Source organism: Furipterus horrens, unplaced genomic scaffold (genome assembly GCF_987537825.1).
Source record: "Furipterus horrens unplaced genomic scaffold, mFurHor1.1.pri manual_scaffold_2, whole genome shotgun sequence".
Lineage (NCBI taxonomy): Eukaryota > Metazoa > Chordata > Mammalia > Chiroptera > Furipteridae > Furipterus > Furipterus horrens.
This window is the reverse complement of record NW_028327172.1, coordinates 186,558,558-186,575,986: the sequence shown is the minus strand read 5'-3', so window position 1 is coordinate 186,575,986 and position 17,429 is coordinate 186,558,558. Positions and strand designations below refer to the sequence as shown.

At 44.7% G+C, this 17,429-nt stretch overlaps 1 protein-coding gene across 1 annotated transcript; it reads left to right on the top strand.

Moving 5' to 3' along the window:
• The first annotated feature begins 13,216 nt into the window (after positions 1 to 13,216).
• RASL11B (RAS like family 11 member B) lies at positions 13,217 to 17,108 on the top strand. The gene is made up of 4 exons (XM_090268167.1): positions 13,217 to 13,541; positions 14,116 to 14,172; positions 15,332 to 15,408; positions 16,215 to 17,108. Exons 1-4 carry the CDS (start codon positions 13,400 to 13,402, stop codon positions 16,683 to 16,685), a joined length of 747 nt encoding a protein of 248 aa, XP_090124293.1. The 5' UTR covers positions 13,217 to 13,399; the 3' UTR covers positions 16,686 to 17,108.
• The last annotated feature ends 321 nt before the right edge of the window (positions 17,109 to 17,429 follow it).

Here is a 17,429-nt window from a genome sequence, read left to right as displayed (position 1 = left end):
GTACTTTATAAATCACAATATGCATGCACACTCCATATTCCTGTTCCTTCATTTCAGCCAGTCCTTTGGTTCTCCAGTGCATTTCTGTGCTTGAGGAAGCCTTCCCCACCATGACCGTGCCATTTCCTAGCCCTACACTCCATTCTGAGCCATGGACTTTACTTCCCTGAGACCCAAGTTGGCCATTAGTAGCACTCTCTCCATTGTACCCACCTTGAAATCACCTAGACTACAAATACATCCTCTTTGGCATCAGTGGAAAGAGTGAGCCGAGACTGAACTGGTGACCGGAGCAGCCTGTCTCAGCTCCATAGCCAATCGCTGTCTGTGTTTTTACCCCCAGCCCTCCCCTCACCCCTCCAGTCCTGACTCCCCTGGGCATCCCCTTCCGCTATTCTAGCTATTCTCTCCACTGCCACCCTTCTCAATGCATATAAAATGCACAGATTCATTCATTCATTTTTCCCCACAAACACCAATTAAGTGCACATATGTGCTATGTGCTAAGCATTCTTCTAGATTCTAGAGATGGAGTAGTAAAAAAAAAAAAAATCAAATCTCTATTTTCATGAAGCTTATGCTCTAGTGTGGAAAGTTGGCCCATAAACAGACAAATAATGTAGCATGTCCAATGGCGAAGAATACAAGCTAAGAGCACACATCCAAGTGGCGCTGGGACTCCTTCAAACTGCAGAGGAAGAATGGAGGGTAAGAGGGAGGCAGGCCATGCCTTGGAAGGGGCTCCTATGGGTGAGGTTGCTTTATAATGGTGAAGGAGAGGCTGCTATGGGTCTTACTGCTTTGCAAATTTGTTGAGAAGCTCCTTGATTCTGATGCTGCACAGTACAACAGTCTGGATATTGTTCCCACCATAGTCTAGGGCCTGGCATGTGCCGTAACAGCAAGAAGCCTGCCGAATTCTGCCCTAAAATCCCAGCAGGTCTGGTTGATAATGGAGTGCAATAGCTTGTCCAAAACAAATGATTCCATCTCTTGTCTGTGGAGAGGGAGCAGAAGAATGCCCTGGCTTTTGGCTCTACTGCGTGTTTTGGCAAATGAACACAATAAAGCTTTCAGCATGGTCCTTCCAGCCTATCTCCTCATCTAGGCCCAGGTAAAGAGAAATTTGGAAGAGGATTTGACTGAGTTATAAGTATAATACTTCATAACAACTAATTAAGGATCATTGGGCTGAAAAAATAATTCTATGCTTCATTCTCATAATAAATATATAAAAGTACTCACCTTTTATAATTTACAGGACAATTTCATATGCCTAACTTTGTTGGATACTGAACATATTATAGGGCACAACATCTGTTATGATTTTTTTTATCATTGAGCTCAATATATTTTCCAGTTAGCATGGGAATACACATTCTTTGCAAAAAAAATTAAGTTTTACTTTTGTTGTTATTGTTCATTTTTAGAGTGAGCTAAGAATTTCAAATTATGCTCGAGTCTCCCTACCTGGAAAAACTTAAGGTCCTGGACTGGATAGCTTTGCATTCCAAGTGAATTAATAATGCCTTCATCCAACGTTCCTAGCAGTGATGCTCCAGCATACCAATCCTCGTGTTCCTCTTGCTTGGAATGTGCAATTCCTCCAGGATCTACATTCTGTTGTGTGCAACTTCTATTTTGGAACTAAGTTGTTTCTTTATATAGAAACCAGTACCCTTGTCAAATCAAGTGAGTACATGAGTCATCTGTGCATTTCCTAAAAACCGGCGCATCAAATTTTTCTCATCTGCTGTTCATTTTCTTTTTTAATCACAAGGAAAATGCATAACAATGCAGGTATCTTGGTGAACTACCTACCCTTTCATATACTACTGTTACCATGGAAATATTTTTTGGTGGTGACTGAATTTCACACTTGTTTAACACATGATCACATCACCATTTGTATTTTCACCAACCAAGTAACTTACACACCCCTGCTAACTTGGGGGCTCCACTTCTCTAATTCACATTATGACCCGTGATTTTTTAGACCCCACTGAATGGTCTGAGACAGCGGTGCTGTTCAGGGCTTAAAGGGTATTTTATGGCTACTATAATTTTGAAAGCCAGGTGAAGCAAAGAGGATCAGTGGCTTTAGCCCCAAACCAGCCTTAATCCCTCACTTTCCCAGGGATTTGGGGGAGGAGCGAAGCTTGTTCTTTCCTCACATCCTAGGTGGATATTTATGACGCCGTGTCTATTTTCTTGAGCTTAGTACATTATGCTAAGAAACTGAGGCTGTGGGGAGAGGCTTTGCCGTCTGTGCAAAAACCAATAAGGATGCCTAAGGAATCCTCAGGTGACTCTTTAGGCACCCCCAGGGGAAGTTAGAGGGCAAATAGTAGGTGTGTCCAATCTACTTAGGAATTTGAAACCAAATGTTCTGTTAAACAATGAACTCAATTGTCTGAACCTTTCTGAAACATTTCTGCTTGCTTTGGCCTTATCTCCTGATCAAGGATCTTGTCAAATGTCCTAAGAACACTCATTCCTGAGGGACCAAGGTTGATACTTACTTCTCTCTTCTTCTTTACCTTCTGTACAAATGATGGGTTAGAGAAGGGGCAGGTGGACGTGTTTGTTGGGTTCTTCCCACTGGAGAAAAGAAGAAAAGAACTAAAGGATCCAAAAGAACGTTAGCACTGTCTAGCTGCAATATTATCGACCTTTCGTTTAACTAAGGGAACTCCTAACAATGTTTTCATTAATAATGCAATAATGTGACCTCCTGATACTGTTCAATGTTCTAAAAGGCTTTGAAAAAATGGGCACTGTGAGTTTTCCTATTCTCAGTGAAAACACACTGGAAATTCACTCTTTGTTCCAAGTAATGTTTAAAACATGAAATTATTCTGAGTTATTGTCAACAGATTGTTTATTAAATCGATGTTCTATGTTCCCAGAAAAAAATGATTTGGGCTATTAAGACTCAAGTCATTCAAACCATAAGAAAATCTCAGATTTTGCCCTGAATGAGAAAGAGAATTATCTTCACCTTTTCTTTTACCTTCAGTTTACATATTTCATTGAAGTAGAGAAAGAGGGTAGAGGGAACCTTCCAGAATAAGAAAGATAAAATCTGATAGAGCAGCAAGGGAGTGTAATTGCAGAACACTAGTCCTTCTTTCTCCAGGAGTGTAGAAAGGGGGAAATGTGGGCCATTTGCTACCATAGAAACCAGCCATGGTATGTGGGAGGGGGAGGGAAGGCCCACTGCAGGAACCTAAAGATCTTACTTTTGTTCAAAGTTAAAGTGTTCTCTAGTCAGTAGGTGATCTTTCTAATGGCCAGAGGGTGTGTGTGTGTGTGTGTGTGTGTGTGTGTGTGTGTGTGTGTGTGTGTGTGTGTGTGTGTGTGTGTACCCTTCTTATTTAAATAAATTCCAATCTGCTTTCCCTACTATTTTGCCTTCTGAATCTAGTGATTCTGTCTTTCAGTTTAGTGTCTCCTTAAAGGAAGGTTGACAGAAAAGAATCACTGAGCACCCTGGGTACCAGACTCAGCTCTGTGCCGTGGAATGCACAGAACAGTAAGACATCTAACACACATGGCTCTGTAGAGCCATTGGATGAAGTCCTCTGTTGTGCTAAGTTATAGCTGCCCTACTTTCATACTCAGAGATCCCTCGAAAATGAGCAGCTCAAAATGAATTCTTCCCCTCTTTAATTCAACAGCTGTTTCCAAGTCATGGTTCTTTTTCGTTTTTAAAATTGAATATTAAAAATGCTAATTACAAGCAGTCCTCCACACAGGCATACCTCCTGCGTTTGGTGTTCCCTTACCATTCCCTGTCAAAGGCAGCCACCTTTCCCTTACCATCCTTCAGGCCCTTTCTATGAAAAGCAAAGGAGCAATGGACCAGGTGTTTGGGAGCTGGGAGTATGCCAAAGTCTGTCTTTCTGGAAAGAGTCTGAGGAGAACAGATATCAGCTCAGCAAATGTGTGCTGCTGTGGATGGCAGAGTGTTCCCATTACTGGAAGTATTCTAGACCAAGTTGGACAATTTCTTAGTACAGACATTGTAAGAGGGAAATGAACTAGATGGCCCCTATACATTTCTTTTATTAAAAATACTATTTTTTAGAGCATTTTAGATTCACAGCTAAATTTAGCAGAAGGTACAGATTTCTCATAGCACCCCTGCTCCCACATACAAGGGAGGGCCCCCCAAAAACCAGAATTGTCTTCTGGAGGGCAGACCTCTATAGTACAGGCTTCCCCCTCTAGGTTCTGGGAACCCATCTGTATCAGTGTACCAGCTGTTGTTGTGAGAAGCTGCATTCAGCTTCAGTGAATTTTTCTGAAGACTCTTTCACCGCGTATGCCAATTGCATGATGGGTCATTTACGAGCACACCTACCCACACTGCGCTGAGGGTTCAGCAGTTTTTGACCAAAAATGGCACGACCCCCATTCCCCACCCTCCCTATTCATTCGATCTTACCCTGAACAACTTTTTTTGTTTCCCCAAATGAAAAAAGTCCCCAAAGGGAAACTCTTTGCTGATGTGAAAGAGGTGAAACAAAATATGGCAGAAGCTCTGAAAGGCATCAAAATTGACGAGTTCAAAACTGTTTTGAACAGTGGAAAAAAATGTCTCAATAGGTGTATTGCATCAAATGGAGAGCACTCTGAAGGTGACTGAAGTTTAAACATGTAAGAATAAATATACATTTTTTTATAAATAAATTCCAGTTTTCTTTGGGTTCCCCTTCTATGCACAGCTTCCTCCACTATCAACAACCCCCATTGATGGACCTACCCTGACACATCACTGTCACCCAAATTCCATAGTTTACATTAGGGTTCACTCTTGGTGTTGTACATTCTATAGGTTTGGACAAATATATAATGAAATGTTGCCACAATTAGTGTCCTACAGAGTAGTTTTAGTGCTCTGAAATTCCTCTGTGGTTCACCTGTTCACCACCCCCCTCTCCAGCAAATACTGATCTTCTCAGTGTTGCCTCTTCCAGAACATCATAAGCTTGGGCCCATACAGTACGTAGCCTTTTCAGACTGCCTTTTCTCACTTAGTAATAAGCAGTTAAGCTTCCTCCCTGTCTTTTCATGCCGATAGTTTATTTCTTCTTAGTGCTAATTAATATTCCATTGTCTGGTGTACTAATCTTTTTTTTTTTTTCAGTTGTGTGTTTGTTTCTGTAGACTGTGGTACAGCACTGATAGAGACAGAGGTGAAGTACACAGGCAGGGACAGCTTAATAGCTGTGATTTCCAGTGAACAGAGGAATGGCTGAGCCCTGAACCAGGGGCATGGCTGGTACCAGGGGCCAGTCTCAGAGTGGCTTGTGCAGAGACCACAGCTCCACACAAACAGAATGTGGAAGGGCTTGTTCAGTGCAAGTGACAGAGAACCAGCTCAAACCAGCTTAATCTAGAAAGTGGCTGTGTTCACTCCCATAACTAGAATGACAAGGGGTAAGCCTGGTTTTTCAGGCATGGCTGAAGGCAAGACCAGAAAAGACCCCAGTGGGGTCCTGGCTTTCTCTGCCTGTTGTCAGGTCTGCTCTCTCTGGGGTTGGCTTCATGCTGAGGCAGACACCCCCATGAAGGGGCCACTCTGGCTACCTGGAGCCCAAGGCTTACCCTCCACCAGCTGATTGACACCAGAGTGTTAGCATCGCTGTTCCCAGCAAACTCTCCTCTGACTGTCCTGAATTTCACTGCGCCAGCCCTGACTGGGACCCACCCCTGACATTAGAAATTGGTATCACCCCACCACCACCACTTGAGCAACATGAGAATGAGCAGGGGAGTTCCCAATGTAAAACTGGGTGCTCTTCCTAGAGAATAAGAAGGGATTCTGAGCCAGTAAAATCCACAGATGCTCGCTGGTCCAGACTCTAAGAAAACAGAGATGGGTGATATATATTACATAAAAGCAGTGAAAACAGTGGTCTTAAACAGTGGTCTCAAAGCAACCAATTGAAAAAGAACCACATTATACACTTTAAAAAAAAATTATTTCTTTATTTTTAGAGAGAGGGAAAGAGAGGAAGAAAGAAAGGGAGAAAAACATCAATGTATAGTTGCCTCTCACTCGCTACCAACTGGGGACCTGGCCCCAACCCAGCCACATGCCCTGATTGGGAATTGAATAGGAAACCCTTTAGTTCACAGGTCAACACTGAATCCACTGAGCCAGACCAGCCAGGGCACATTATACACTTTTATAATTAAAAATTAAATGTCTGGTGGGGCCTTATTTCTCCTTTCCTGAAAATTAATGTTCTTTGGGATGCTAGAAAAGTGTGGAGGAAACAGGGGGTTCACACTCGGCTTCTGTTCCATTTTTTAATTATATTTTATTGATTGCTATTACAGTTGTCCTAATATTGCCCCCTGTGCCCCCCTCCACCCAGCATTCCCCACTCCCTTTGGTGATCTCCTCTCCTTTGTTCATGTCCATGGGTAATGCATGTAAGTACTTTAGCAACTCCATTTCCTATACTGTTCTTAAAAGCCCCATGGCTATTCTGGAACTACCAATTTGTACTTCTTAATCCCTGCACTTTTCCCCCAATCCCCCAGACCCCCCTCCCAATTGGCCACCATCCCAATGTTCTCCACATCCATGATTCTGTTTCTGTTCTGCTTGTTTGCTTAGTTTGCTTTTTGGATTCAATTGTTGATACTTACGTAGTTATTGCCATTTTAATGTTCATAGTTTTGATCTTCTTTTTCTTAAATAAGTCCCTTTAACATTTCCTATAATAATAATTTGGTGATGATGAACTACTTTAGCTTTACCTTGTCTGGGAAGCACTTTATTTGCGCTTCCATTCTAAATGAGAGCTTTGTTGGATACAGTAATCTAGGTTGTAGGTCCTTGCTTTTCATGACTTTGAATACCTCTTGCCAGTCCCTTCTAGCCTGCAAAGTTTCTTTTGAGAAATTAGCTGATAGTCTTATGGGAACTCCTTTGTGGTTAATTATCTGCTTTTCTCTTCCTGCTTTAAAGATTATCTTTAACCTTTGGCATTTTAATGATGATGTGTCTTGGTGTGGTCCTCTTTGCATCCATCATGTTTGGGAATCTCTGTGCTTCCTGGACTTGTATGTCTCTTTTCTTCACAAAGTTAGGGAAGTTTTCTTTTATTATTTTTTCAAATAGGTTTCCAATTTCTTGCTCTTCCTCTTCTCTTCTAGCACCTCTGTAATGCAAATCTTGATATGCTTGAAGTTGTCCCAGAGCCTCCTTAAACTATCTTTGTTTTTTTGTTTTATTCTTTTTTTTTTTCTGCTGTTCTTATTGGATCTTTTGGTTCCTTATGTTCCCAATCATTGATTCAATTCTCGGCCTCATCCACTCCGCTGTTGATTCCCTGTAAACTGTTCTTTATTTCAATTAGTGTCTCCTTCATTTTTGCTTGGATCATTTTTAGGTTGTTGAAATACCCACGGAATTCCTTGTGCATCCTTACAACCAGTATTTTGAACTCTGCATCTGATAGATGGCTTATCTCCATTTTGTTTAGTTCTTTCTCTGAAGTTTTGATCTGTTCTTTCATTTGGGCCATATTTCTTTGTCTCCTCATTTGGCAGCCTCCCTATGTTTGTTTCTGTGTAGAGCTGCTATGACTCCATGCCTTTGTAGCATGGCCTAATATAGTAGGTGTCCTGTAGGATACAGTGGCACAGCCTCCCCTATCCCCCTAGCTAGGTACTTGAAGTTAATCCTTCGTGTAAACTGAGTACTCCCTCCTCTTGTACTTGAGTCTCTATTCTTTCAGCAGGTCAGTGGGAGGAATTTACTAAGACCAGACAGCTGGTAGGACTGGATGCAACCACTGCCCATCAACCAGCTCTCTCCATGGCTTATAGAGGCGGTTGGGTGATGGTACTCCAATGTGGTATATAACTGTCTGCTGGGTCACAGGCTCTGGGGTTTCCTGGGTGGTACAGGCCAGGGCCAACCACTGCCTGTGTTCTGTCTGGGGCCACTTGGTATACACTATAAAGTGATCTGTAGAGGGTTGCTGCTAGTGCCAAGCCTGGGGCCACTCAGTGAGAGGTACAGGGCTGGGCTCAGCTGTTGCTTGTTTGAGTGGATTTAGAAAGGTCTGAAGCCTGTGCTTAGCCCAGCCACTCATATGGAAAATCCACTGTTACCAGCTTGGGTGGGCCTGTAATTTGGATGGGGCAAAGCCTTAGGTAATCGTCAGGGAGGGGCTAACCACGTGAGCCAGGTCGATGGAGTCTCAGATATGCTGCTTCCTCACTGTGGCACTGTGTGAGCGAGGGCTCAAAAAGGGAATAATGGCCACTGTCTGAAGTTCTGTACTGGAGGAAGCTGTCCCTCAGCTCTCACCCTGATGCCAGACACTTTAGTTCCTCCCCACATACCACTGAAGCCCTTGAAGGTGCTGCCTTGGTGCAGGAGCCCAGAGGGAGTGAGTCCTGTTGCAGGTTCTCCAAGAGGAGACACCTGAGAATCCCACAGTTTCTTCTGCTAACCCAACCACCACTGGTTTTCACAGCCAGAAGTTATGGGAACTTATCTTCCTGGCTGGGTGGTTTGGTGTGGGGCTGGGATCCCTCACTCCTGATACATCCCTCCAATTTATATCCACCACATGAGCGTATGGGGCCAGCCCACTCTGCATCTCCACCCCTCCACCCCTCCTATCCACCTGGATGAATGTGGTTTCTTTAATTTCTTAGTTGTCAGACTTCCATACAGCTCAGTTTTCTGACAGTTCTGAGTCATAGTTGTTCTGTAGTTTAGCTGTAACTTTGCTGTGGTTGTGTGAGGAGGCAAGCCACATTTACCTATGCCTTCATCTTGACTGTAAGTCTTCCTTTCCATTTCTAGTGTGTCTTCATGTATGGCTAAGACTAGAACACTAAACATATTTTCCAGACTCCTGTGCATTTAGGGTAATGGATACAAATTAACTTCACTAACTATATGCACTCAGATAAGATTTGCAAGGCAGAAGCAGGTAGGAGGCCATCTTTCTGTGTCTTGGTTACTTTCAGCTGCCAGGCTCCATTGTGGAAATACTGGCCTTTTTGGACATGTTGAGTCTGTACCTTTGTGGGTCTGGAAAGACAGTGGCAATGGCGACTGTGGAGACCTCCTGATTCTCCATCTGCTTTATTATGGAAGAGGTAGCAGCTTCCTGGGTGGGCCACGTTTGCAGTTCTAGGAGTCATTTTTGCACACCCAGCCTAGAGCCCACCACTCTAGCCCTTCTGACAATACTGAGTGCAGGTACTTAAATAATTAGCTGTCTAAAATAGCTAAAAAGGTGTCTGTTTACTAGACCTAAATAGGCAGGGTTGAAAAGAGACTAAAAAAAAAAGTCTGGTCCTTGACCAAGGCTTGGATGCTCAGAGTGGGCTGATCTGGGAAAAACTCTTGGTGACATAGGGAGAAGGAAAGCTCATTCGGCTTCCATGGGGCATGATCTTGTGGAAGGGAGGACTACACAACTTCTGGGGCTTATTTCGTTGATCTGTGTGCCCCTCTTTAGAAGCCACCAGACTCTTCCTCCTGTGCACTCATTGGGAATTATTCTGTTTCTTGAATTCATTTTCTCAAGGTGACGCCTTTGCTTTCATTTACAGTCCACAAATTTTTCTGTCTACTGTCTACTGGCAAATGCTATCTATGTCCTTTGCAAACTAACCCACCTCTCACCTCTGAGGCCCCTGCTTCATACTCATACATATATGTGCATGCATGCACACACACATGCATACACAAAACACAAACTTTTCAACTACTCAAACTTTTACATGTTCTTTCTTAACTCCCATAATCTGGGTTTTTAGTTCTACCAAGTAATTCTATAGTTCCTGAGTTTCCCCTATCAAAATATTTGCTCACACCGTATTGAAATTGCTCATTCATTTCTCTGTCTCCCATGCTTGTTAATTGCGGTGATGGCAAAGTCTGTCTTGTTTGCCAGTGTAGACTCGGGACCCAGTATAGTGCCTGGTACACCCATGGCTCAGACATTCCATAAATATTTATTGAATTTATATTCTGGTATACTAAGAAATTCCAGAAACCGGATTATCTCTGGAAGCTCTCAGATCTAAGATCAGCTATAAAGATCAAAGTGGGTGACAGAAACTCTGGATACTGAGGCAAAATCAGAAGTTGGCAAAATACTTCTTTCTTTCCTAAGTTTGTCATATTTTAGTCCCCCAACCCCTTTTTTATTTTTATTTTTTAGCTTAAACAAAAAAAGGGTTGGGTACAGAGAGCAGTTCAAACAACTTTGTAGCATTGCATCATAGGAGACCATTTCATTGTGAATATGATGGCTATTTTCTATGTTATTTATCCTCTTCAGATTTTGGCTCTGTCCCTTATAGGACATTTGACCTTGGAGGAATTTTTAACCTGAGATTTTGTCTCCTCATTTATAAAATAGAGTGAATTACAGATGGCCACAAGTTCTTTGACACTGTTCCTATTTAACAGTGTGACCTATGTCCCTGCCACTTGCACTTTAATTTGGGTGGGCTCTGTGACTGTTTGACCAATAATAGTCCATAGCAGGAGCCTTAAAAGACTGACAGCTTCTGATTCCCATCTTAGAATACTCACTCTAAGGGAGGTCACCCATAATGCTATGAAGGAACCTGAGCTACCACATGGAGAGGCTGAATATATATAGAGAGATATGCTAGTTAGTCCCAGCTGTCCTGACATTCCAGCTGAAATGCAGACCTCTGAGTGAAGAAGCCATCTTGGATGTCCAGCCCAGATGACACTTTGGATGACTCCAGCCCCAGCTGCCACCTGACTGCCACCTGACTTCCACCTGAGAGACCCCAAGTGAGAACTACCCAGTTGAGCACAGTGAACCCACAGAAGGGTGAGCACTATGGTTCAGGGTGGTTTACTAAGAAACAATAAGTAATGCAACAGGAAGTAATGATGACATATCTACCTTACAGGATTGTCATGAAGGTAAAATGAGATTTTTGTATGCTAAATCCCTAGCTCACAGCCTGGAATAAAACAAACCTTCAATATATATCAATTCTCCTGCCCCCGCCCCCCACTTTTTAAATTAATCTATGAATTTCCCAGAAGGGGTAACTCTCAGTGTTGTCACAGGAAGATAGGGCACTGTGGAGGAGGGCTATTTGCTAGATATTTAGAATTTGAAGAGCTCCCCTTTCTTTTCTCCATCTTTCTCTTGCTTCTTTCTTTTCTGTGTTCTTTAAAGCACAGACAGATCATTTAGACCTAAAATAAGAATTCAGCCTTTGTGTTTGGACAGAAAAATCATAGGCTTGCTATAGGCTCATGGTAATAAAAATCAAGCCCCAGAAGCATTTTAGAGTCAAAGCAAAGTCCCCTTGACAACTTTTGTCATGTCTATATGTGAATGTGTGTGTGTATAAAAAGTAGTTAAAGAAAAACTTAGACTACATAATTATTCCACCATATAAGCCTGATAGAATTATAGACTTTTGGGGGGAGGCGTTTAAAAAGTACATAGTTATTTGTAATTATAGTTTTGCTACATTTGATTTTATAGCATATCAAAATTAAAACTTGATTTAAACTATGCAGAAAGACATGGTACATATTCTAAATGCTCTTTTCTTCCCTCCTTACTCAAATGGCTGAATTGATTTCATTCCTGTGATCTCCATGGAAGTCGACCTTTTATTATATTTACTGCTAAAGTTGTGTGTCTTGCCAATTATGTTGCTTGTCTGTCCTAGAACACTTGCTACCAATGCGGTTTGAGATGACCTTTCCTCTGCCTTGGATTCCCGAGAACACCTAAACTGAGACAGACGAGTGGATTCATCTCAGTCTGAATTGAGTCAGCATCATAAATTCCATCAAATACTTGGTCAATTAAGTTGAGGGTGGAAGAGGGGATCAAATTAGATGCCTGATACGCACAGGTAAGATAACTGGCTTAGAGTTTTACATTTCAACCTTTCAATAAGGCTGTGGATACAAAGCTACAGTGTTTGTCCCCAGCTTAAGAGCCTCTGGTACATTTGGGGGCCCACACGGTTAGAAGGGTGGAGAGAAGAGGGGTTGGGAGGGAGGTGGTCAGCCTGAGTGTCTGGTGACATTTTGCAGTGAGATCCAGCTACAGAATATTGCTTAGCTGGGGCATGCTATTAAAGATGTCTTTCTCTGGAGCTTGGGATTTTATGAGTGCAAGCACACATCTGCCTTGGCATCAAGTCACTTCACTAACCTTGCCATTCCTTATGACCAGGGACGAAGTGCGGATCCTTTCCGGTTTCTGCTTCCCCATGTAGTCGGTATCCACACAGCTGGGGTAACTATTTCTTTCCATTTCACAGCTCTTGTCGGAGGTGTGACTGTGTGTGAGGCGCGAGAAAGCTTGTTCTATAATTACTTCTTGATTTGCCTCTGGGAGTACTGTACATGCAGGACCGTCTGTGTGTTCACGTGGACTTGTCAGACGGTGTGTGATCCGCTGCCCTGTTAACAGGAGCCAGAGAACGTGGGTCTACGGACAAACAGGTGGCATTATTTTGTCCCAAAGTCAAAAGTCACACTTTAGGAATGTGGTCTTTGTTATTGATTGTCATTGTCCAAATCTGTGATACGGGATGCCACCCTAGATGCAACCAAGTCAGTGTAATCACTCCCCAAATTAATGAGACGCACGACGCGGGGCAGCAGGACGGGCTCCAAGACCCCGAACGCTCACACCCTTGAGGCCCACGCCTCTCTGGTGCAGGTTTCCAGAGGGCGGGCGGGGTTGGGGCCGAAAGGCCAGTTGACTGCAGGGAGTAGGCCGGCGGCCGGGCTGGGCACTGGGGCCGGGGCAAATGCCGGGAAGTGCTCTGGGGAGAACCGGACCATGCCCGCACCCAGGCTGAGCCCCGTGTCCCAGCACCCGAGGCGTCCCCAACCCCTCAGCCACAGCAATTGCCCCGTGCGGGCGCAGCGGGACCCAGGCCGCTGCTCAGGGCTGCCCTCCCCCGCGCCCGCCATTGGCTGAGGCCCGGGCTCTGGCCGACACGTTGCTTCTCTCGGGCTTGCTGCTCTACTTCGCCCGCGCCTCACGGGGCCCCGCACTGGCTACCGGCGCCCCTAGGGGGCTCGGCGCTGGGGGCGGGGCCTCGTGCAGGGCGCTCGGGGATTGGCCTCGGGAGGCAGGGGGCGGGGTCGACCCCGGAGAAAACAGCGCGCGCGCAGCCCGGGTGCAGTCCCAGCCGGGAGTCTGAGCCCGCTCGAGCTCTACGCCTTGTCCTCTCCAGTGCTCTTTTTGTTGTTGCTGTTTTTTTTTTCCTCTTTCTACCGCTGAGTCTCTCGGCCGGGTCTTCCCGCCGGCTCCAGCGCAGCGCAAGCCTCCTCCCATCTCGCAGCTCCCGTCCCGCGCGGAGCAGCCCAGCCGGAGCGGCGATGCGCCTCATTCAGAACATGTGCACCATCGCCGAGTACCCCGCTCCAGGCAGCGCCGCGGCTGCCGATTACTGCCTGGGTGCGGCGGGCCGCCGGCTGGTCAAGATCGCCGTGGTGGGGGCCAGCGGCGTGGGCAAGACCGGTGAGTGCTCGGGCGAGAACCTGCTTATCCCTGGGGCTGGACGTGGGTGGCCCCCGCTGGGAGCTGCGGATAAACGAGGCAGGGGTGATGTGAGAGCTGCCGCTGCCCCTCCGGAGGGACCTTAGCCAGCATCGCTTCTAACCCCGTCCTCTTTCAACAAGTGAGGGAAACTGGGATCCGGAGTGGCCAGGCGACCTTCCCCGCACCACCGACACAACCAGGACGAGAACTTTGGGGTTCTTGAGCCTCTGGCAGTGCCTGGCCCAAAAGGGGACTTAGTGAAGGTCTTTAAGGTTAGAAAGATATTTGTCTGCTGGAAGGCTTCGGTGGCTCAGAGGAGGGGGTGGACCAAATGACCCTTGCAGCTGGACGGAGCCATAATTCACCATACCTTCCAGCCCCCTGTCCATGTGTCTGGAAGAAGGGTCAAGAGCTGGGAGGGTAGGAATTTCACTTGGTGGCTGGCCGGCTTTCTGTGGGAGAGTTGTCTTCCAGGCTGGGGGTGGGGTGAAGCGCAATCTAGCTTTAGTGCCGGGTTTAAGCCTTGTGTTCCTTTCTCTTCTCTGACCTGCAGCTCTGGTGGTCCGGTTCCTCACCAAACGGTTCATCGGTGACTACGAAAGAAATGCAGGTGAGGAAATAAATTCGAGGCAGATACCATCCGCCCGCACCAGTGCTGCTGTTCTCATTTTTCAGTGTCTCCCAGACAGGTTCCTTCAGAGTGACAGTCAGCATCAGGATCTTGCCACATCCAACTTTGCTTGCCCCCTCCCATGCACCCCCCCACCCCCCCATAACTGCCATCTGGCCTCATTCCATTCCAGGCCCATTCATCATTTTATCAAGTGCCTGAAAGTATTCCCCTTGTTATGTTTTAACTATGGGGACCCCAGTTGGAAGCACCCTTTGTTCTGAAGAGCCTCTCCCTTCAAAACACTCCTGCAAAAGTCATAAAAAAAAAAAAAAAAAAAAAAAAAGATGGTCAGCTCTTCCCCCCACCCCTATGCCGCCCTGCTGGCTGCCTTTCAGAGGTGACCTTTTAATGCAAAGGCCAAAGGAGAGCAGTTGTAAACCTAAAGTTCTTTTTTCTTAGCAAAGAAAAATGACTACAAACCAGAATTTTAGGAGAGTTCCTGAATAAATTAAGAGGACACTATTTCAATCCCTGTGATTAAGCCTAGCCATTGGGGAGGCTTTAAGGGCTTTCAACCTATGTTCTGTTAGCAAATTGTTTCATTCCTTAGACCATATGAAGTACCTACGGGGGATTATTTGAAATGCGTTGTATAAACCATCCCAAGATAAGGCATGGCAGCTTTCCACTTTGATGTGGAGTTGGCTCTCGTTTTGCCAGATTTTTATTTCAGTTGGTAATGTTGGCTGTGCATTTACTAACAATATTTTCCGAACAAGCCATTGTATCTAATAGCTAAAATATAAATATATGTCAAAAGTGATAAAGTACTAAAATAAAACAGAAATCCCACACACGCTGAGCAAGAAAATTGCTTTAAGGAAATACTCTAAATATAGAAGTTCTGTATTTAAAATTAGACAAACCAGCTTCCAAAAACTTGCAAACTCCCTTGGTTTTAATAAATCCACTAATATGGAGTTAAAATTACAGTTATTTCCAAAAAAATCTGAATTAAGTACATTATCTAGGATAAACTATGGCTTATTTTTGTGCATTGGTTCAGGTTATATTTTCTTTCTAAGTTAAAAAAATAACTCACAATGTTTTCAAAGTTGTACAAGAAGGATGAACATAATTTTTTTTCCCTTGGTAGGTAATCTCTACACCAGACAAGTCCAAATAGAAGGAGAAACTCTGGCTATTCAGGTTCAAGACACTCCAGGTATTCAGGTAAGAAGCTGTGAGATACCTGACTACATCAGTAGGGCATCTACCTGACTGTAGAACTGTTCAGTTCTCAAAGTAGCTCATGCTGCAGGAGGAGAGAACTTTGGGGAGTCAAGTTGAGGCTTTTATGTATTTGACACTTCAGTTGTATCTGGCTGCTGGTCAGTCTTAACCCAGCTTAATTTGGGCAATTTGGCTGAGGGATAGTAACCTTCCCTTAGGAGGATTCTACCCAGCAGGAAAGACCAAATCAAACACACTTGGAATTGGCAAAGTTTCCTTGCTATGGTTAAAAAGATCACTTTTTACATTTGTGTTTGCTATTAAAAAATCAAGGTACAGTCTCCAAATACTTGGAATCACTTTTTATTGTGGAAAGTTACTCTATAGACAAAAGAACCATGCTTTTGTGTGTGTGTGTGTGTGTGTGTGTGTGTGTGTGTGTTTTCCCTCTTGAACTGGGCAGTTATCCAGGTTTAAATGCTTCCAGCTCCTATCTTTACTTCCCCAGACTTACTGTCTAGCCAGTTAATTTCCCATTTTATGCAACTACAAAGTCTCTCTGCATGGAGTTCTCTGCAGGTCAATTTTCCACTTGAGTGTGGTGAGCTGCACTGTTATTTATTCCAACTCCGTGCAGCTGGATCAACATATTGTCAAGAAAGCTGAAGTGTGTGTGGATATAACTTGTTTATGGCCTGCAACCTGGCATTGCTGTAAAGGGCTGTTTTGAATTCTGTATAAAGCCAGGCCAGGGCTCTTTCCTGCACTCACCATTCATTCACCTTGCCATTACCCTTCTCTTTCAGGTGCACGAGAACGGCTTAAGCTGCAATGAACAGCTGAATAGGTGTATTCGCTGGGCAGATGCTGTGGTGATCGTTTTCTCTATCACCGATTACAAGAGCTATGAACTCATTGGCCAACTCCACCAGCACGTCCAGCAGCTACACCTGGGCACTCGGCTGCCTGTTGTGGTTGTGGCCAACAAAGCTGACCTGCTGCACATCAAACAGGTGGACCCTCAGCTTGGACTACAGCTGGCCAGCATGCTGGGCTGCTCGTTCTATGAAGTGTCCGTCAGCGAAAATTACAATGATGTCTACAATGCTTTCCATGTCCTGTGTAAAGAAGTGAGTCACAAACAACCGCCGAGCAGCACACCAGAGAAGCGGAGGACCTCCCTCATCCCCAGGCCCAAGTCACCCAACATGCAGGACCTGAAGAGGAGGTTCAAGCAGGCCCTTTCTGCCAAAGTGAGGACTGTCACCTCTGTCTGAAGCAGAGGCACTCAAGGGGGTTTGGTCTTTCCAGGAAGAGAGTCTGAGGTTCTTCCGGTGCAGGAACATTGAATGCTGGCAGTGATTCATGGTTCCAGAAGGGGCTGGAGCAGGGAGGCCAGGAGGGCCAATGGAACTGGTGCAGAAAAGAAAATGTTCTGAGCAGGGGGACAGAACTGATGAGGCTTGAATGAGCCCACTGAGCCACTCTGTGAATATGTGAAAAGTACTCCATGTCTTTTCCTGTGGAGGGGAAGGGGACATACATGCTTTGGATTTTGTCCTTAACTACCTTGTAAATGATGGTCAATTGTAGTTTCACCAAATATATTGAGCGATTTACAGTGGGAATGAAAGAACAGATTAAGCTCACAAAGGCTTTCCTTTTTTATTTTTCCCTTTCTTTTCTCCCACCAACCCCCCCCCCCCCCCCAAAAGGAGGAATTGCTTTTTCTTACAAGGATGATTTGCATCTCTGGAACATTATTCCTAATAGTAAAATGCCTTTGTAACCTGAAGGGCACCCAGATTTCTTTTTTAAAGAACAAAGAGGAAAATATTCCCCCCCCCCGAAGAAGTGGAGTTTATGGGCCAAAATGTTGTGTACCCAGACATCTATAAGTTTATGGCCTGACATGGGGGAGGCTGCTTAGCTGGGGCTGGGTTGAGTGGTTGATAACTCTAACTCTTCAGCCCCAGACTTTGAGTAGTTAAGAGACTATAATTTTTTTAAAAAATTGTTGC

Excerpts from the sequence above, each read along its gene's own strand:
- RASL11B (XM_090268167.1), top strand. The coding sequence starts at position 13,400 with ATGCGCCTCATTCAGAACATGTGCACCATCGCCGAGTACCCCGCTCCA. Across the intron at positions 13,542-14,115 it reads CAGCGGCGTGGGCAAGACCG|CTCTGGTGGTCCGGTTCCTC; the intron begins GTGAGTGCTCGG and ends TCTGACCTGCAG. Across the intron at positions 15,409-16,214 it reads AAGACACTCCAGGTATTCAG|GTGCACGAGAACGGCTTAAG; the intron begins GTAAGAAGCTGT and ends CTTCTCTTTCAG.